Here is a 22,248-nt window from a genome sequence, read left to right as displayed (position 1 = left end):
GATAGTGCTGAAGATAATGCTAAGTGTTATTTATTTGTGTAATATCATGGGCTCAGTAATTGTTCATGTTCGTGATAGTTCCCCTGCATGTAGAATGAGTCCATTTCATGTTTTCTTTGTTTAATTTTTAAAAAGGAAAGAGGATTTTTTAAAACTGTTTTTAAAAGCCAAAGATATGTTAACACCTCAGTGTTGCTGTAAACAAACTACTGGTTTTCTTAGCTTACCTTCAGGATAATTAAGCTTTGAAGCTGAGTCTAGGCTGGATTGTCTATCTGCCTTGGATATGTTTTTACGTCTTTGAGAGGAGAGCATAATTTGAATTTTCAGCTGTCCATTTCATCACGGCTGTGTAGAGTTCTAAGGTCTGGTTTTAGCATGGTTTTACCTTCCTTTGGAGGTTTAAGCACTAAACATGCAAATCAAGTCCAGCAAGGCACAGTGTGGAAGACTGAAGATTTCAGTGAACCTTCTCCCTAAAGGGAATAGTTTTCACTAGTAAATTGAGCATCAAATTGTGCTATGGGCATATGTATCAAAAGTTTCCTTTCTCTGTAGAGCATGTTTATTGGATATGGACATTGTTCAGAGGCTTCACCTCTTCAGGAACATACACATATTTATCAAATGCTTGACAGAAAAGCAGGGCATGGGATGCATTTCACAATATATTTTTAACAGGCTTGGTATCCCAGCCCTATTGCTTTTGGTCACAATCTTTCTATTTCAAATCTATAGTAAGTACAGGGATTTGAAAAAGGATATCAAAGACTTTTCTTGGTTTTATCCAAAGGGATAATTCACAAGATGTTTCATCAACAAGCTTTAACCCCTCCTTCCTTCCCTACTTTCCTTCCCGCCCCAAATGTGGACTGTATGTCAAGAGGCAAAACAAAACAAAACAAACCCCCTTTTCTTCACACAATTCACTTTAAGCTTTAAAATCCTCCAAAATCCCCAATCTCCCTTTGCAGTCTGGTTCCCACTCTCCAGCTTTCCTCATCTCCCTCTGAAAGAAAAAAGCTCTTCTTTAAGGGACTGATAGGTTGTAGAGCGATGCTTAGCAACAACATTCCTGTGCCTTAAGTAGCTGCAAGCCCCTAGCTGAACCCTTTGATGTGACTGTCAGGGCAGATTTATTTTGTTTTAGCACATTGTCTACTTGTCCAGATGTATCAGGAGATAAAAAGGAGTCATGTTTACACTCTTTTTGGGAGGGGGAGGAGGGGAGGAGATGTAATTAAATCGCATTTTTGATGAATCTCTGAGAGAGATCGAGATGAAGAACAGAGGAATTGGCTTGAATGTAGAGGGGAAACCCATTTGCCTGCCCTGACACCTGACATTGTAGGAAGATGAAGTGTAAAGCCAAAGCACAGTGTGTTGATTTGGTTGTAGTTTTGCGTGTGTTGGTAGTTCACGAGAGTCCAGAAAGGCCTATTAGAGAGTAGCAGTTGTGCACCACAGAGTCTTTCCTGTGTATGTATATATTTGTCCAGGTTGAAAAAAATGCGGTTTTCTCTATAATATTAATGTTATAGATCACATATCCCAAAGTCTCCGGCTATGGTAAGTGGCTGTCAATCAAACAATTAAAGAAAAAAAACAAACCAAAAACAACCAAATTGAGCCTCAGTGATCTTGGATAAACAAGTGTGCAGTGCGAGGCAGGCCTTGCCAAATTCTCCTGGAGAGCAAATACCACAGATAAATCCATTTTTGTTTATTTGCTTCTAACTTGCACATTTAGCAACACCATTCTGAGCTCTATTAATAATCTGCAGTGTGCAGTGACAAGTCTGATTCCAGCATTCAGTATGCTGTGGGTATGCCAAGTGAATAAAATGCTAGTTTTAATCTGCTGTTACAAAAGTTACTCTATTTGCATTTTAAATAGGTTACACTGCAGCACCCCCTTCTGCTGACTGAATAGAGTGACAAGAGGTTTGAGCTGCAGTTCAGTTCCCGCATGACAGAATGAAGATGCCTTGAAAGCATTTTTAGCCTTCCAATTTCTTCATTCCTGTGCATATTAGGCAAGGATATCAGCACAACTTAGCAACAGTCATTAAAGTACTGTTACCTTTTACTTTTTAGGATCTAGCTTTCATTTTTGTGCAACATTTTCCATGCTTCCTAAAAAACTAAGGCAAGCAGAAGGTATCAGGATGAATAGCAAAGCGAAGTAAGCCCTCTAGCATTGCAAACAATTATGCCTGGTCTGTGAAATGTATACACGGTTCTGCATTCCTCTGATTATCATTGAATGTGCTTGCAAGTGATGATATTACATTACTGATTTAATGTATGGAACGGTCTTGGAAGTTTCTACCTAAAAAAAGCAACTTAACTTGATGATTTTGCTTTCAAAGAATCTGTGGGTATCAGATTGGCAAAAGGAGCTGGAGAAGTTCTGAGTCACCTTATTTCAAAATCTAGAGCTGTGAATAGTAGTGAGTTACGGTATCATATGTAATGTGTATTTGAGTTCTACATCAGTGCTGGTATGCAGCTCGTGTACTGTTGCTATGCCATAGCATAGCAGGAATCTTGGCAATTACTCCACTACTACTATGTTTTGTAGTTGTGATGTAATTGGTTGAAAAATATTGCAGGGAATTACTGAAGGAACCTTGGAATCTAATATATTATCAGTGTACTTCCCTTCACATTGACTTACCTTGGCACCTTCTGTTGTAATCTTTAAAAACTCCGTATTACTCTTTCACTCCTTCAGAACTGTTGGGCAGTGAGTGAAATACAATAAATGTCATGTTTGGGTGTTGGTGAGGTGGGGTCTTAAAAAAGGGTTAGTGTCTGCTAGCATCTCAAAATTCATTTGTGGTTCACTTCACAAGGCGCTTCAAAGAATAGTTGTCTATGACAACTCCAAATTCTCTAGCAACAGTGGCAGAGTTCTGTGGTTTGGGTTATGAGAGGCTTATGTGTGGTTTGCTTTGTCCTTACACTTTATTTTACTAGTGTGTGAGCCCAATGAAAATGGAAAGAAGGTGGCATGTGTGATCTCAGATATGAAGGTAAAGATGCTGATAGAGAAATTAAGGTAGAATGTATAATAATTGTTTGGACTTACTCAGATCAGGATTCAAGGCCAGCAGATTTTTTCTTTATTGTTTTATACTTCTGGGGGTCTTTTGTTGAGTTCTTGATTTTTATTAGTACCAATCTAAGAGATGAAAAGCATTAAGAAATCTATTTTAGGGATGAGTATGATTGAGCAACTTTGAATTTATTTTTTAGTGTGATTTTAAATTAATTTATTCTTACTTTAAAACCTAACATTATAGTGAATAGATTGCTTGTTGGATTATATGAATGGGTATTGCTTTCATTCACTGTTGTGTGGCTAGCATGTTAAAGTGCTCCTTTAGGGACAGATTCTGTTAACTACTGTAATGAAAGATACTGAGCCACTTGAGCAGTAAGGTTTAACTTCTAAAAAATGAATATATTAGAATGCGGCATATGAGTAGGGAGAGGTGGTAATAGTTACTTCCCTTCAACCCATTAAACTGAACCTGAGCTGAAGAATCTCTTGTATCCTTCTGCCTTTCCGTGTAAGTAGCTGAGATGCACTTTTGAAAAAGATAGAAGGCAAATACTATGCAAGTAGTCATCACTTTTTATCTAATGAACTTGAAAAAATAATAAGAAAATATTAAGAAAATGCTAAAATTCTTGGCTTTTGAGCAATATAAATTGAAAAAGAATGGTCTTGGAAGTTAAAAAGCCTAATGGGTGTTTTTGTATGCTATATGTTACAGTAGAACAAATCAATTCAGGCTCCTTAGATGCAGTCATTGCCTTGTGATTATATTTGTGTAAAGTCTTGGAGCCTTTGATCAAAGAAAGGCATTTGTGACTAGGTCTAATCCAAGCTCTTTAAGGTGTTTAACTTGCACGGGGGGGAAGAGGTTGATAACAGCTGGGATTTAAATTTAGTTTTGCTGAACTTTTGTTTTGAAAGGATTTCTACTATACACTGCTTCCTTTTCCATACAGAAGATGGATCATTGAGTAAACCTAAAAGGGAACGAGGATATGGGAGGAAATGGGTGGGGACTTGGAATTAATCTTCTGAAGAAAAATGTTTGATCAGCGGGTAGGAGAGTATGAAATCCTCTGATGTTGACAGCAGGCAACTTTCTGACTAGTGTGTGATTGACAACTTTGATGCTCCAGTGGGGAGCAAGTGTCCAGCCGTGCTCAGGCATCCTCTGTCTGTGGGTGGTAGTGTTAATAATGTGGCAACTGGAAAGATTAATTGTGGACAAGCAGCAGGATTACGAGGAGGGCTTCACAGGTCTAAAAGGAACAGTGGTAGGAAGGCCTCTGATCTGTCAGCCCAAAAGGAAATTAGTTAGGGCAGGCTGGAGCAGGCTTTAAAAAGGGAGGAGGGGGGGAGGGTAAGATGGAGTAATGGAGGAAGGGAAGCATTTAGGATATTAAGGCAAAATGAAGAGGATATTGAAAAAGGTCATACGGGGATGGGACTAGTGTTCTTGAAAGACCTTAATACACTGCATCCTCTCACAGCACATGCAGAGTTCAGCTTGTTTTGCAGAGAACTGCAAAGTGACTTTTGTAGTGGTTAGAGCTGCCTCATTAGGTAATACCTGTTACTTGTTTCCAAACAAGCGTGAGAATAAACTCAAATTAAGGATTTTCAAGGATATCTAAATGCAAAATACATAGCAGAGAGTTTACTTAAGCTGTTTCTGCAAGTTACTAACTGCTGTGGGTTTTACTTCCCACCCTTTTTTGGTAGAAGTAGGGATTTTGCCAATAAATTCTGTGTTACCATTAAAGAGGCCATTCATCATGCTTACTAATGTTATTAATCAAGATACACCACAGTACTCTTAAAATGAGATCATTTTGATAAATCATGTATGACATGAAAAGACTTTATTCCTTTTAAGTGCAATTTAGACTGTAATTTTTTTCCTCATTTATGATTCATGGGAGAAACATGGATAAAATTCCCTTGCACATTTACACCTTATCTTCAGTAATAATTCAAAACTGCTCTTAGATGAAAATTCAAGGGCTGATTCACCAAAGCTGGATGCCAGCTCATTATTTTCTGGCATTCAGTAGTCCAAAAATAATGTCCATACATTAGGTACTTTTCACAATAGTTGAATTTGGCTGCACACCAGACATATCGATTACACTCAATTAAGCCTAAATGCATAAGAATTATCTGATGTTCATTTGCATTTTTGATCCCTGCTTTCAACCTTGCAATTTAACATTAAGTGAAAACCGAAAGGTAAAGTAAATTCAAGTGAGAAGTGATAATCTCTCTTATAAGTGAACAAGGGAATGCTTTGAATCTGAAATGCTTTGAATCTTAAGCTCCACTACTTCTGTTAAATGAGAAAAATTCTCTTTCCTTTTCTTGTTAAAGGTTACTGAAATTGGAAGACCTGCCAAAATATAAAATCACTGTTCTTCTTCTTGTCCCAATACTACAATAGTTTGGCTACTGTATTAGTAGCATCATATCTGAAAATAAGCTGCTAAAATATCTGGAATGAATATTTGCTAAGGTTCAAGTCATACTCTTGATTATAGCTGAAAAACTTGTATTACTGATTAGATTTAAAAGTGTCAGTTAATGGGGTTTTTTGTTTACTCCTGTGTTTAGAAATATGAAAATGAAATGTCTAGTAGAGAGATCTAATTTGGATAGCACAGTCATTTAAATTTTACTTTCTCAAACCACGATTCAAAGAGGATTGGCTTGTCTGAGTTACAGTTCCCCCTTTACTCCTTCAACAGCTGAAATATCTGAAGGAACTTGTGTGGTTGCCAAAAATAGCACAGCATTTTTATTTTTGAATCATCAGTCTCTACAAATTTGTTTTGATGCAGCAGATGAACAGTATGTCCTGATACTACACATGATGTTCCCTACTAGTATCTTCCAAGTATTTTTGTTCTTTGAAAAGTGGAATTCAGGAATTAAACAAATGAGCTTTTTTTTTTTTAGTCTAATTAGATTCCTCCACTCTTGAAAGCTAGTTGTCGGTGTGTCGTGGCTGACAATTTTCTTACAAATGGGTTATTTTTTTTTCATTCATTAAAGTGACTCTAATTTATGCTGGAGGTTTAGCAAAGACAACTGCTAACTCCTGTCTAAGTCTGCTTGGCTGTGGAGCAAGGAAATTGGGAAATCCCATTCCATCAAGAACAGCCTCCTTTCCTGGTAAGGATGCTGTGCCACCTCTTGGTTTTCCAGAGCATCCCAGTGTGTTGAGGTGGGTGACAACTCTGGCCAGCCTGTTTGAACCCTCTGGCTGAGCTCCCAGCTGGGGAGGGGAGAGCCAGACCTGCTGTACTCTGCCATATGGAGTGCTCCACTTGGGGCCTGCTTTTGCATATTTTCTAGTCTCTTTCTCTATCCCTTCTTTCATGCTTCATCCCTTTTTTTTCACTGGCTGTATGGTTCCTAAGTTGATAGAAAAGCGAATACATTGCAAATAAAGTTGTTCTTACCTGGCTATTCCCTAGGATGGAATAGTTAAAGACTTGATGTATGGTTGCTCTCAAAATTATTTTTTGGAGTTTTGTTGTGGTTTTTTTGGTTGGTTGTGGGGGCTTTTTTCCTGCTTCAGCTTCTACAATGGCTGTAATTTTGATGAACATGCTTTGCAAATCTGGTACTCTTTTTACAGTCCGTTTAGTATCAAATACAACAATTTGGACAAAACACACAGGTTAATAGGAAGAGAGGTACCTCAGTTTAGCAAATGCTTGGTTATGTGCTTAGCATGGGGACAGTGAATAGTCTGACTTTATTTGTCTTGTAAGTCTTAAGCCACATACTATGATATACTGCAAAAGTTGGATGACTTCAAAGTTTGCAAAACTACAAGCTTCTTCTAAAATAATACTGTTAGGATTTCTTTACTGAGTTATTTGGTGACCTGTTCCTATAAAACTGAAGCTGCCAACCATTTTAAACAGCTTTCCTCAAAGCTATTTGTATGTATAGTTACTTTCCACTGCAACAAGAACTTCTGATGCATATGTCACCAATACTTGAAGACGTAACTGTCACATGTCAATACTGTCACTGTCACAATATTCCTGTGAATATTAAGAGTAATACAATCTATACAAATCTGTTTGGAAAATAGCTTAGGGCCAAATGTCAGTATGTGGTAGAGAAAACAAATAGCTGTCTTTCTGCTGGTGCACAGGCTAACTCAGAAAAGTGATTTGGAACTTGAGCCAGTGTTTGTGCAAAACAATCCTAACCCTGGACGATATTTCATAGAATTAAAGTTGCTCTAACTGAATGCTTAGCTCGAAGGTAATGAAAACTGTTCTATATTTGACAGGGAATTATATACTGTACATAAAATAACAGAAAAACACCAATAAACAAACCCTTCTGTTCTTGCTTTTCCTAAAATTGGAAATAAAGCTAAATTGCCCCTTCACTCCAATATCCTTTTTAGAAGCTCTTGAATTTTGCTCACTCAGTGGTATATTGCTGAAATGGCAAAGTCTCTTCCAGTAATTTTAGGAAAAGCTATCATCAAGCTGTCAACAGTCTAAATTGAGATTAAAAGTACCAAAGAGAAACCTTCACTATTATCAGAGTCCCAAATAAGTACACTTGAATAGGCAGATAACATCTAGAGTGTACAGTATGAGACCGCTTATTCTTCCAGTTTTTTTGAGTGATTTACAGGGATGAAGTCTGACGTTAAATAGTGACGTTTTTCTTCTTTTCTTACTCAGAACTACTCGACCCAAAGAAAACATATAGTTGTGAACATATGCCTGTTCTTGGAATTAGTTTCAAATATCCCATAGCTGGGTGTAAGGGGTTTCTATCTCTCCCTCTGACATGCTATGTGCCCTTGGCTCGTATTGGTCATCAGAGAGATTTCCCATAATTCATAGTCCAGAGTAGATTGAGCTGCAGGTTTGCAGTTCACCAAAATCAGGGTATTATTCATTCTGGCTGATGGTGAGAGTTATGTCTGTAGCAATGTCTCTGAACAGGAGGTTCCCTGGAAAGGGTTTATTATCACTGGTGAGTCAGCAGAGGCAGGCTATTCTGTATTTTTATTCATATCCAGTAAGTAGCATCCTTGCTGTTTAGGCAAAATTGTCTCTGTTAAGATCTCTTAAGATGTTTGTTTTGATGCATGATGCATCTTCATGTTGTGACCTGATTTTTCCTAGGGACAAAAATGGGATTATAACTATGGTCTGACATAGAAATTGATGGCTGGTCTCCAAAAGCAAAAGCTCAGTATGCTAATCTACTCAGTCACCTCTTAACATTTTATGTACTATCATTTAGGAGTCCAAAGCTACAACAAGGAAGATTTCTAAGTTACAGCCTTTAACAAACTATTACCCTGATTAACTTTCATTGCTATGGATTTCTGATTGTTGTTCTCAGGTTTGGTCTGGCAATTAAGATTTGAATCTGTATTTATGCTTTTCTTCCCCAAAACATTGTGGCCCTATTTTATGCTTTTATATTAACCAGACATTGGAGAGCCAGGGATTCATAAATTTTGAGGATATGTTCAGTTATAAAGTAAGCAAGATTGAGGTGAATTCCTTTGATTGACTTTTGCAGCTTAGAAGTCAATATATCATTAGAGAACAAAGTGCACAAAAGATAGCAATTATTTTCTCAAGACTCCCTTTAGTGAATTATCCTGAGATTCAAGAAATAGTTTAGCTTTTGGTTTTTTCTCTTTATTTGCCTTATTTTTCTATTAGAAATTATTGTGTAACTTCCAGTGAACGCTCTCCTTTGTGTCTTCTATTTAAACACATAATCTTTTTATGTCTGTTGAAATGGGTACCTTGTAAATACTCCAGAGCAAACTTCATATCTGAAACTGGACATATCACTACCATGTCACCAGCCTAAGTTAAACTTAATTTTAAAAACTGACAATAATTCATATTCACCAATACAATCTTTTATTTTCACATCTTCTCCTAGCAATGCAACACTGCTGTTCCATAACTAAAAAGCAAGATGGTAAATGTGGCTTTTCTTAGCTTTATATTTCTTTGATGTATCTTTCCTTCAGTTGAAACATCGAAAGGAATTAAGGTTAGTTTATTGTAAACTATAGCTCTTCAGTCTAATCTTTTAAAATTGGAATCCTAGGATCTTGAGACTTATGGAGAAAAAATTGTGTTTCTTCTCTTCTCCTTAACATTTTGCTTTTAAAGGCTCTGTGCAAGTCCTCTTGGGTACTTATTTCTTTTATTAGACTTCTGGTATTGGTTTTAAGTGTTTATTGTAAACAATTCTGTATACTTGTACACTTTTTTGCATTATAGTCACTGTAATGTGTAATAGATCCCTTCATTTAGCTCACAGGGCAGCGGAATGGGAAAATCAGTTGGGATTTTTTTCTTTAGATTTGAAAAGTATAGTATCTTAGCCCAACTTTCTATTTCATATCTCCTTTCTTACATGTGGACTCACCCACAACTTCCTTTGGGTAAATATTAATCTGTTTCACCAAGAGGAAAATTTTTAACATTGCCTAAAGATTTCTAACAAAGATGGTAACTTTTTTTAAGCTGTCAGCTGTATGAAAATATTCGTTTAGTGATGATACATAATGTCATTGTGTAAACTCCTGTGAGTACAGCAACCTTGAGGAATTGCAAGCAGCCTTAACAAAAACAAATTAATCCTTCGTGGCTGGTGACTCCGTGCACCTGTAACCACATCACAGCACTCATCCTGCAGGTGCCTCCGCTTTGCCTAATCACTGACCTCCACTCAGAGCACTGATAGCGTTTGTTTTGTCACACAGGCCTCTAGTGCTGCTGCCCCTGCCTCTCCAGAGATGCACTATACACCTCTGCCTTCTGGATCCAGAGACCTCACCAATCACAGAGGTATGAGCTAAATTTTATTGGTATGAACTACTGCAAGGTGTTAAGCTTTGCTCTAAGGCCTTCCCTGTATCAGTTACTGCTGCCTTTCACTTTACAGAGAACACCGTGTCTTTCGAGCACTATATGAGAAAACCATACCTGTCAAGACTACAGATTTTACCTCATATTAAATAGGATTTACAGGTAGTCTACCGGGAAAGCAAATAAATCTATGGATAATAACATTCAGTGATTTTTGTGTGTGTGAGAGAGAGAAAAATGTAAAGAGATTAGAGTACTTAAACATTGCTAAGTAGATGATTACATGCAGCATTGGTAATTTTGAGAGAATTTGTAAACTTTCTAATATTTTTAAAGTGGGAGCTTTTTGGCAGTTTAGAAATTTAGGACTATAATTTTGAAATGTTAACACATTTTCATTGCAATAAAAAGGGATTCTTCTCGGTTTCTATTTCCCTTTTCATCAGTCCTTAGAACTTAAAAAGCACCTTGGGCAAATTCACAAATTCCTTCTGCATACCTATGAAGCAAAAAGTTCAGGGAACAGGTGAAAAACCGAAGCAGTCAGGAAGGGTGCATTCTAAGCTTTTTCACTTTTTTTTTTATTTTTAAAGGAGAAATTTGCAACGCTTTCCGCATTTTTCAGCTTAAAACCAGAGCAACAATTATCTTATTTATTTCCCATATTACCCATTGATTCTACACTGACCATGTAAACCATTTGTGTAGAGGCAGGTTTTGTTTAGGATACCAGGATCAACGTCAGCCTTATATTTATGAATTGACAGTAGCTTAATTTTAGTGTGTGTCAAATTCTGCAGCACTACAGAGGATGGAAGCAGCTTTAGTAGAATTCCTTATTACTTGAAACTTCCTGAAAGAATCAGGCAGGTAATGCCCCTGAAGAAGGATCTGTGATTCAGGTGTGAAGGATTAGAAAAGCAGCTGAGTAGAATTTAATTTGTTGCAGCCTCTATCACTGTTGTTGTGCTAGAGCTGAGGATGAGTATGAAGCTACACCCTGGCCTTGGTGTAAATTGCTGTGGTGCACTGGAAATCAGATGTCCTGGAAGTGCTCTGGGTGCATTGTGTTCTGACACTGAGCTCATGTAGAAACTGATACTTTTTAAAGAGAAAGGACCAACCAAAATCATGAATTTGAGCACACACCCGGACTTCAGAGATTAAAAAAAAAAATTCGCCCCTCCCTCCCCCCCACCCCAAAACCCCTGCAGCCCAGTGCCCTTCCTTCCCACCCTCCCTCCTCCCCCCATTCCCAAGATAAGTAGCTTTGATTTGCAGATAAGCATGTTGGCTTTGAGGTTGGATTTCTGGTGTTGGATTAAGTGGCTAGGGTCTACTAACACAATAAATAGAATGACAGAATGTTGCAAATCCCTGAGTTCTCTAAAAATACTTTAAAAGTACCCTTAACAGTTAAGCCAAGTATATTCAGATTTTTTATTTAGGTGATAGTGTATTGGAAGTATGGTTTCATGGCTGATTTTGTTACCTGACTTGGCAAAAGAAATGCTGGTAGTCTTGAGTATCAAAAGCTGTGTGCCTGCATTATTGATTGACTCCTCTTGCAACACAGAATTGTGTGGCTGCAGTTGGTGTTGCAGACACGTCCACTGGGTGTTTGTTCAGAGCAGGAATTTGCCAGGCTCTAAGTACCACTGTCCTCACCAGGGTTTCAGAATGCCTGCCCCCTTGCTATGAAAGGGGAAAATTATATTCCACAAATCACCAACTTTCTACCCTTAGCAGTTCACTGTCTTTAATCTTCCCAGAAATACTCTGCTCTGCATGCTAAATATGCTGAACATTTCCTTGTTATTGAGCACAGTTATGAATAAAGTGAATGGAGAAGAGTGTCATCCAAAGAAAGGGCAAAATTGGTCCTTAAAGAGACACTGTTAGCATGATCTGATAAGTTTATATATATGTGTGTGTGTATATATATATACACACACACATATTCACAAGGAAATAATTAAGGAAATTTTCCAAAATTCCAAGTGTTGGAAGAACCAATTCCAAACTTAGAATAACCTGCTGGCAAGGCCCATTAACTCAATCAACTTCTTCTATACAAAGAAAAATTTTGAAGTTCAGAGGCCCATAAAAGATTAATTGCAGTCAATAGAAAAAATCTCCAAGGAAAGAGGGAAATACTTAAGCATGCTATTTTAGGTTCTGAATATCTTCAAATTTTTTCTTCATGGAATGCTTTCAGTGGTGTAAAGTAGGACTGAATCAGCTGTTGCATATGTAAATACTGGCAGTTTTCAGTGCGTACTGGAATGAAGTATGCTGTAAGTTTGTGAGTGTTATTTGTCCCTGGAGAAACTTGTTTACCAGAATCCTGAAGTCTGGCAAATAGTTTGGTACAGCTGTAAATTGATTTTTGGGGGACTGGGTGGGGGAGCAGGAGCAAGCTGGATGTATTTGATTGGTGCAGTTTCACTTGGACATTTCTCACTCTATTTAACTATGATTTTTTACAGGGAGAACAAAACCATATAATATGCATGGGTTGCACCATGTCTCTTATAGCTTTTGTGCTCATGCATGCAGTATATAATTTCCAGTCAGGATCTGATCCTTTAGGCTGACTCCATATTTTGTACAGACGATTTCAGGAATGCTTAAAATCTCACTCTCTCTTTCAAAGCCCATAGAAACGGCATATAACAGTGTGATGTTAGCATGGAACGATGTGGAATGATCACTGTAACTATTATATTAAGTGTCATGATGCTTGAGTATATAAGTACATGAAGAGAGAAATAAATATTGGAGACACATTTTTAAGCTTTAGAAAATTTCTCCCCATCTTGGGAAAGTTGTTTTCCCTTATATTAGTGTTGCTTAGACCCACTCTTCTGAGCTGAACCTTCCCTCTGTCCCACTGTTCATATTTTTCAGTGAAAAATCTACAGGCTTTTGATTTAAATTTTGGGCATCTGACAGTAGTGTGACTTGATTCTTTATGTGATCTGATTGCTGTGCTGTCAGACAAGGCTTCCAAAGTGATAATTCTATAGCTGCGTATATTTTTGTTTTGATTCCAACAGTGATCTCAAACTTCTAAGGGTCTTCCCTTGGTCTTTGTTAAAGTAGGATTATGTATTTTACTTTATATGGATTTACTTGTGTGAAGTTTGTGCAGTTCTCTTGCCTAGTTAAAACAAGTCAGTTTGAAGACAGCCTCCTCTCATACAAAGTGCTTCTTTTGTTTCTATATTCTATACGTTGCTTGTATTGTTCTAGCTTTCAAATTTTCTGGTGAAATAAAATGTATAGGCCCCACATTCCTGTCTGCTTGTTCAGATCTACCTGAAAGAATCAAAGAGAACAGTTACTTGTTGTTGTTTTTTAATAGAAATGGCCATGCTCCCAATACACAGAAGTGATGAAATGTAGTGGCTTTTAGAAGAAATTGGCCCAAAAATTTTGGGGCTTATGTAATTTTTTTTTTTTTAGTGGCTTGTATGTATGGCCCATGTACCCTTCTGCTTTTACTGATAATTTATTAACTGAGTACATATCTTAAAATAGAAACTTCAATTCTTAACATAGTTGACATTGATGAAAAAGAAATTTTAAAGTCATAGTAATGCATTTGTAAGGGTAATTTGTCTGATGTGTGGAAAAAGGCCCCTCATCCTTCACCCACTCAGGTTGTATATTTGGTTTTTTATGGTGGTATGCTTGCTAAGGAAGTCCCTTTATGTGTAAGCATTCAAACTCAAATTGCCATCTAAAAAGAGCAGTGCTTTCCAGTTGGTGGGGAAAATAGTAATTTATCATTCTATCTCTTCAGAAGCAATATCACTAAATCATGACTATCATGAAAATCTGGTTTTCCCATACAAAAGCGTGTGCTGGATGCCCTTTGTATAAACAGTTATTTTATAGCATTGTCTATTACCTGATTTACTTGAAAACATACTAATTTGCCAAAGCCGTTTGGTTTCCAGTAGCATTTTACAGCTGACTCCTCCTTTTCTTGTGCTCTTATTTCTGGGAAAAGCCAGTGGTAAGTCTACCCCATAGCTTACTGGTAAAAGGAAGAAGAAGGAGTTTCCATTAAAAACTAAACCTGTATTTATGTAGTTTTTAGATCCTTAGCTTGGATTTAGGCCAAGGTTTAATAATTCTAATCTATTATGATTTGTAGAAACTTTCTGAAAAATCCACTGTCCTGTTTTGGTGTCCATACAGTTGCTTATCCAAGTGTTCTGGTATGTGCAGGCATTACATTGTTTTGTTTTATATTTGAATGACGAGTGCCCAAATGAAAAATTGGTATTTATTCTACCAATATGTTTGAATCAACAGACAGACATGTTTTCTTATTTTATAATCTGATTTTGAGAGTCACAAACTGCATTCAGATCCCATGCCCAGAAATCCAAGAACAGAGTATTTTGAAGCTTCTTATTAACCTTCTAAAGGTAATTTTATAGAGCCTTTTTGAACAAGGGAAACGAGAGGTTCCTTCTGCTCTTCAGTTTCTCTTTGTCTAACAGAGTTGTGCTGAAGGTTTCTTTGGGAATGAAGATCTTTCCAAACTTCCACATTCCTAAGCAAACATAAGTATGTAGGCATATAATCTGTTGTGAACTCGCCTTGTTTCCTTCTGTGATCGTTATGCTGTGCTGTTGTACTCAGAGTACCCGGTGTAGTAAATTTTCACTGATGACTGGGATGTTCATACAAAAGTCCTTCTGATTGACTGTTAGGGTGTGGGACACAGAAAACCAGCTAGTAGCTTTGTAGGAGTTTAGCTAAATTCTAGATGGAGATAAAAGTGGACTACAGAATGCACAAGGGTTTAGCCATCCAGTTAGGCTGGAATTCACAATCCAATAGATGTCAAAGGACACCTACTACTTTCAAAATTTGGTATTGAAGGAAAAAAGTAGCAATTTTGGAGAGCCAGAGGGAGGTGTTTAATTAAAGTGATTATCCTCCAAGGATTTACCCGTTCTGCCTCAATTTGATCAGCCTGATCATACACTATAAATATTATTAGGTTCATATGGAACTAATAGTGTCTATCAATCCTTCCAGAATTTGGTCTAAAGTTTTTATATACTACTTCAAAATATTTGAAGTAGAATGACAAAATTGAAACACACCTCTTAATAATAAATGTTAATACACCAAGTTCTTATTTTACACATGCATTGTGAAAAGCCATGCTGTCTTTAAATCACAGACATAAAAAGAAAAGGAAATTGCTTTACATAAAAACTTACTTCCAGAAAGATAAGTATCCTGTTTATATTATCATTGCGGTCCTGTCTGTTGTTATTGACACAGTTGTTAGGTATTCATTGTGTTTTCAAGCCAGAGGCTTATTTAGAGTTTGAAGTTGATTGCTGAGGAAGTTGCAAAGCAATTTATGTAGCAACTTATCATAATTAGTTAGTTTTCTTAGTGTGAACTGCACTTTATGCTTGTCAATTGATTTTTCTGTGTATATGCATAAGCTCATTGTATTCTGTCAAAAAAACCCCAAATCCCAAAAAACCTATGCTTAGTACTTTATCATTCATTTAACAAAGTGTGTCCGTATATGTATATAAGATGTATTTGCTTTAACTTATCCAATAACTAAGAATAGGATGAATAAGAAAATTGTGAGCAGATGCAATATATGAAAGTTCTGTATCAGGCAAAGATGCTGTGATAGTGAGATATTTTCTTTGTTGTTTTACATGAAGTGTCCTTTGAAAATACCATCATTTTTAACCTGCATTATGTTATGGTGTGTCCTAGACTGAAGACTTGTTAGGCCAGGATCTTCTCATCGTGAGATGAATAACCTTAAAATAAACAAACAAAAAAGTTCTCAATAGCATGGGGCAGATAAGATCATATTTTCCAGGGAAGGAACACTCAAAAATAAGCTGTCACATTTCCTATTAGTGCCAGGAAGTATAAGTGCCCAACAGTGAGATGTGATGTGGTCATGACTTAGCCTCAAGGGGAGTGGGTGGAAATCCTCTTCTTTTGACACTCTGGGAGAATGCTAAAATAAGGGGTCTGTTAAGGAAAAAAAAAAAAAAAGCTTAAAAAAACCCCCATGTGACTTGCCTGTATGAAGTGAGAAACTGGGTACTAGTTCCTTGTTTTTTAGTTTGGGAAATAGACGTTAATGGAAGCTCAAGACACGTGGGAGAAGCATGGAAAACAAAGTGATGGTGAACATGAGTTATCAGTGTGAGAGAAGACTTGTTTAAGAAAAGATTTTGTTTTGCAGTCCTAGTTCCCTTTAGTTAAGGGGATATGAAAGAAAGAAAAAAAATCCATCAGCGGCAAATTGGGGTTTTGTAGTCCAGATATGTGAGAAGGTAATGTCAGAAACTTAAAGAATTCTGATGCGAGATGTTCCTGGTGCAGCTGGAAGAAAGACAGAGCAGGCTTCTCTCATTTCTGTGCTGGATGGCTCCTGCTGATGCCTGTAGACTCGCCAAACCTTGCACCAGGAGATGAGGTGAATGCTACCCACTCATGCCTATGTATTCAGGGGTGCACCTGATTTCGTAGTTCTGACCATGATTTTTCCCTTCCAAGGAGGATTCCAGTTTACTGGTTTCTCAGTATTTCTGATACGTTTGCTTTGTGGGGAGAAGAATAGGTAGAAGGAATGAGGGGAACAAAGTCGGTGGGGAGAAATGCTAGAAGGCATACTTCCTTAGGGAAGTGTACTCCAGTGAAATGCTTCTAGCTGGCAACAGAAGCTCACCTCTATTAGTATTTGCCAAGTCTGCAAATGCATTAGACATCTCTTCCGGTTGTGTGAACTGATACACAACCAAAAATTTTCCCTTTCAAAGGAACTGAGAGGTCCAATACCCACACACGTGATCCACTCGGCTCTCAGCTGCAAAGTGGTTTATTGCTGGGCAGTCACGAAAGAACAGGTGAATTTTATCTGTTTACTGGAATAGAACTGCCACCAATGGCTGTGCTGTTTGTGGACCTATTTACCTCACTTGCTCAATAGTGATAATTTCTGCCAGCATCTGCATTTTTCTCTGTAAAGCACAATGACTTTCCCAAATGTGGAATAAATTGTAGCTGCATTTGAGTGTGACCTTGACTAATATGGTTCAAGAAATAAATTTTCTGGGTCATTGGATTCATATTCTTGTCACTAACAGGGTCAACAATTTTTTGTCTGTGTATACAAGGAATGTTGGATTTGAATCAGGATACTGTAGATTATTAAAACTTCAACATAAAAATGTATTGTTATCTTTTTGTATATTGCAGTGATGGGAGCAACTAGTCATGTGAAAGTAGGTTCAGCTAAATGAGGTGGGGATGATATATAAAGTGATTTGCAGTTTTGCGTGAAGTCCTTCTTGATGGCCAGCAAAGTTAAGATTTGGTTTTAAATGACAGCATATTTTAATTTGTGAGCCTTCTCTGTGTTCTGTGGTTTGAAACTGAACCCAAGGGATGTGATCGAGCTGACCAGAAGTAAGTTCTAAGAGGATCACTTCCTGGTGTGCTGTGTCTCTGTGGGAATAAAATATGTGTGCTTCTCTGCAAGAAAATTTTAAAAGACAAAAAGAGAGTAATTAAGTGGTTAATCAAATCTAGATTAAAATATTATTAAATATCTCAGATGTTGGGCACAAAATTCCCATTCTGCATCTAATGGGATTTAGTAGTCTAAGACTCAGGCAGCCTCTCATAATTGTAAGTATTTTTTTTCCAAATATTATAGAGACTTTCATTTTTCCACAGTGCACATTCCCCCATCTGACTGTTGAAGACCTGACCGTTTTCCATATTTTTGTCATTCTGAGGTTTTTTATTTTAACTTTTTCCATATTTGCCCAAACTAGCAGTCTAGGCCCTAGTCACCCATACAAGTGTCACATCAGAGGGAATATGATTAATGAGGGAAAAAACCGTAACTTCATATTTTTGGTAGACTAGAGAGTGTCTGATATTTCACAACATAGCTCATTTTTGTCATGCTGGTAAAAAGAAACCATAAGAATGCTCAAGCAGGATGACTATGAAGTGGCAGAAATATATAGAAAACACTGGTTTCTGTAAGTGGAAACTTGGGATCCAAACCCATGAGCCTACCTAAAATCTTCTTTGGATATGCAGGAGAACTAATGATGCAGTATCTCTACAACTGGCAATTAATAAAAAAAAAAAACCAGTCTAGTAAATTTGCCACTTGGCCTAATAATCTTTTACAATAAAGGCCAGTCATCAGCCACGGCTGATATTACAGCTCTTCCAGAGAAATTGGGTTCAAAGCACACCACTGCTGTGCAAATCCAGTCTCCTGAGAGATCCCCCTGTTTAGTTAGCACTCTAGTCTAGCCTGTTTTTGCAGGAGTCCTTCAATTTTATCATTCAGGCATTTTTATGGCCTCATTGGAACAAATAAACAAACATCTGGAATCATGTGGTATATTTAATTAAAAACTTTTTGTTTGGCCAGAAATAGTAAAATTGTGAAAAATTGCCTGTCTCCAGGCTCAGAAAGGCCAAATGATGAAGCTGTTGGCTACAGACAGTTTTACAATGTATTGAAATTCATAGATATGCACACCTGCTGCAAGTCCCCCCCCTTTTTTTTTGATTCATAACCATTAATGAGTGTTTAGTGCACAGATTGTAGCCCTTGTTTAAACGGGAATTTACTGTTTTTAATAACATATAGACACGTGTTGATATATTCCATACAGCTTGTACTGTTCTGTAGAACACAGACAGGATAAAGCTTTATATTATTGGTTAAAGAAAAAAAAAAAAAAAAGACAAAAATCTTTATGGCGCATGTTCCATTTGAATATTTTTTCACATGAGCATGTTTTAATTCCAGAGGCAGTAAATATCTGCTGCATGCTAAGGGTCTGTGTAGCAAATGTTGAAAATGTGAAAGATGGTGTTTTCTCATTAAAATTAGAATCTGTAATGAAAATGTAAATTTTCATTGCTACATTTAATGTATATTTTGAGGAAAATTTCAAGAAACTCTTGCTTTTGCAGATAAAACTGCTTGATGTCATCTGAGATATTGCTGTATGGTCACAAAATATTTTACAGATCAGGATCATTATTTATGAAAATTAATTTGTCTATGGGGCTGCTGTCTATTTCAGATGCACAGATAGGCCTTTGAACATATGAGACATAGAATCTTATTTTTGAGTTTGTGCATCTCAGTTTTTAAATAGCTGAGCCCTCTCTTGAGAAAATGACATGCACACAGAAAGTAGTACTGCATCTGAATATTGTTCACTAGTCTTCATCTATCTCGTGATTAAAATAATTTGGCCATTCCATTTTGAGCTGTGTTTCTCTGAGAATTTAGACTATTTAGCAGGATAGGATGGATGGAATACTCCTGTGGCTTTGGCCACTGCCCTGTAGTTGGTGTTACTGACCTGAATGAAGAGGATGTGGGTGTCATCCAAAAAAACACTAATTCCCACATAGTCAACACATGTAGAAGCCTGCTTTAAAGACTGGGGGAGGGAAGAAATTTCCTGCACAGTCAGAAGGGCAGCCATCTGCATAACAGCAGTGAAACTATTTTATCCCCTTGTGTGTTTGTTCTTTATAGCATGCACATCTTGCTGTAACATCTACATGTCTTTCAAACTATTAACAGCCAAAAAGATGTAATGTATTTTGTATTTCATTGTTCAGAGTGTGTGCTCTGCTAGAAGTGGGTGAAGGGTCCTTTTTTAAATTTGACTTCAGGAAAGAAAGGGGTAACTTAGTAGGATTTCATTGCATGATCTTATGCAAGAAGAAAAAGCTGTCAACTTTTTACTGGATATGAATATCTGTATTCATGGACTAATGATGTATTTACTGATCAAAGTTCCTTGCAGAGCTCTGAAAGAAAATGATAAGTAGGTTGATGACTTCCCTTTTTTCCTGTTTTGTGATATTTTTGTGGTCTGTTAATAACCTCATTGTAAGAAAAGTAAATGATAGGAAGCCCCATGACATCCTTCGCTAACTTTGTATGCCCTTAAGCAGAGAGATCACACCTGGGGAGAAGAAAGGGAGGAGACAGAGAGGTAAATAATAAGTATAAACAAGCACAATTGTTTTATGTCCCTTTCTAAACAGAGGATGGATGATCCCTTTTTTGTAGATATTCATTGTGTTACCTTTTACAGTCTGAGATATTTTGAAAGTTGTTTCTATTTACACAAAATTAATTTCTTTTACTGTGTGATGGACAACACTGATATGTTTTGTAAGACTCTTTTTGTCTATGACTCTGAAGTGCTTAGTAAACCTAGGCAGCCACCTGAAAGACCCCCCACCTGTGGCTGCATAAAACTGAAATAAAGAATGGAAAATAACCCTTTGAGTATGCACTTTCCCACCCACTGAGAGCAAAATGCAATGTAGTGCAATTTTAGTACTTGCGTGCCACTGGGGAAAATAGGCTCCTAAAATCACATAGTGAAGCATTGGAAAAATTCAGCAAATTTGTACTAAGCACTGTGTTATAAAACCTAAGGAACTGTAGGCTTTGCTTCTCAAGTGAAACAGATTTGTGTTGCAGTTCTGTTAGAACGCCTCCAATTGCAACGATGATATTTAGCACAGTAGGCTGAAAAAATGTAAGGCTGGTGAATAGGAGTCCTTTCACAGGAATGCTTACAGAGTGGGGTACAAGCAACCTTCTGATGTCTACTTAAAGACCAAACAAGACTGTAGTCTGATTGCTTTTTTTACTTTTGCTCAATGTTGGACCATGTAGAGAGACGTGGAAAGAGCACATGGCCCAAGTTGCCTCTTTCAAAACCATTTCTGTTACTAGACATGGGTTCTCACAGTTAGTAGAGAACTAAATTGGTGTTCATGTCTTGCCTGAGAGGAGTTAGAATATGTGTGTACCAAAACTGCAGGGCTACCACACCGACGTGCTGGATTTCCCCACAGTAACTTGGCTTCCTGTGCACCGACCACTGCAGGAGCAGTGACTGTAGTAGTTTTAGTCAGTGGTGCTCAGAAAAACTACATCTACCCCAGCTCTACCTTTTCCTCACAGGAGTGAGGCAACTTCTGGATGGTTTTTTTTGCTGAACTGTGAGTGGGAGCAGCCAGTATTAGCAGCAAATTTTGTTTCTGTGAAATAAAAGGAGTGGGCTCAACAGCAATAATCCCTTGTGCCCCAGTGGAAGAACTGGAATCTGTCTTAAAGCCAAGAGGTTGGCAAACAGCCCGTCCAGACTCACCAAACCAAATGCACCCTACTGCCCCTCCCAAATCCACATAATTAATTAATTTGGCAGGTCATGTCTGTCTTAAAGGTATTGAATGATAAATTTCATGAGAGGAAAAAAAGAGAGCAACTTAGAATAAATAGATTAAATATAAGCTATTACCTCATTCAGAAGCAATTCGGTGCTGTCAAATGCCAGCCATCACTGATGTAAAGTATGTGATATGTCAAGAAAAAGAAATACCAGGTGAAATTACAGTAAGGTAAAAAGGAAATATGTAGATATCCCCTCATCTGATAATTGTGGATGTAAAGTTTACTTCTGCCCTGTAATCTGATGCTAGATAACAATGGCAGTACAATGTAGAGGATAGCTGAAGGAGTCCCTTTGCTGTTGTCTCCTATTCACTTTTGTTCCACTGTTAAAACATAATTCCTTTACCAAGGTGAGTTTAGTAATAAAGTGAAAGAGGAGCTGTCAGCTAAATTAATTTTTTTGTGTTGAAAAATCTGTTTGTTAAAAAAGAGTATAATGGCTATATTCAAAAGAGAATGAGGCAAAATAGAACCTCATGAGACTATTATGAGAAGAATTATCAGGAAGAATATCAGGAGATGCCACAAAGGAGAGTGAGTTTGACATATTGTTAATGTCTGTTAATTCTTTTATTCTGACAACCCTTAATAAAATTTTGTTTGGGGTTTTTTTTCCTGCTCCCTGCTAATTTAGGGAAGATAGCCCTTCAGATGAAATTTCTGTATGAAATGAACTAGTTAAAATGGTTTGCAAGATTTGGAGATGGCATTCATTTCGGAGATGTAGGAACCATAATTCAGGAATTCAGGCAGAAGTTGTTCCCACAAGAAGCTAAAACACAGACTGCAGTTTAGCAAATAAATAAAGAAAAAATGCAAAATGGTGGTATCTTTTGTAGAGTAAAAAGAAAATTTCAAAGAGTTCTAGAAGTGACTTTGTCAGTGAGAATAGATGCCAGCTTGCTGCGGTTTATATGGTACCTGGGAATGCACGGAGTGGAAGATGTGTGGAAGAAAAGGAATGTTTCTTTCAGAAGCAG

General features: G+C 37.3%; 1 protein-coding gene across 7 annotated transcripts in view; it reads left to right on the top strand.

Annotated features, from left to right (window-relative positions):
* The window catches only part of CUNH10orf11 (chromosome unknown C10orf11 homolog), a 747,072-nt gene that overhangs the window by 639,673 nt on the left and 85,151 nt on the right, over positions 1–22,248 (top strand). For all 7 annotated transcript variants that reach the window (XM_017746251.1, XM_017746252.1, XM_017746250.1 and 4 more), the window contains one exon: positions 9,843–9,927. In XM_017746251.1, coding sequence (XP_017601740.1) covers positions 9,843–9,927 — 85 coding nt within the window. The remainder of the gene's footprint in view (positions 1–9,842; positions 9,928–22,248) is intronic.

Source organism: Corvus brachyrhynchos, unplaced genomic scaffold (genome assembly GCF_000691975.1).
Source record: "Corvus brachyrhynchos isolate BGI_N302 unplaced genomic scaffold, ASM69197v1 scaffold279, whole genome shotgun sequence".
Taxonomy (NCBI): Eukaryota; Metazoa; Chordata; class Aves; order Passeriformes; family Corvidae; genus Corvus; species Corvus brachyrhynchos.
Note: the sequence above shows the minus strand (reverse complement) of the source record. Positions and strands in the feature narration are given on the sequence as shown.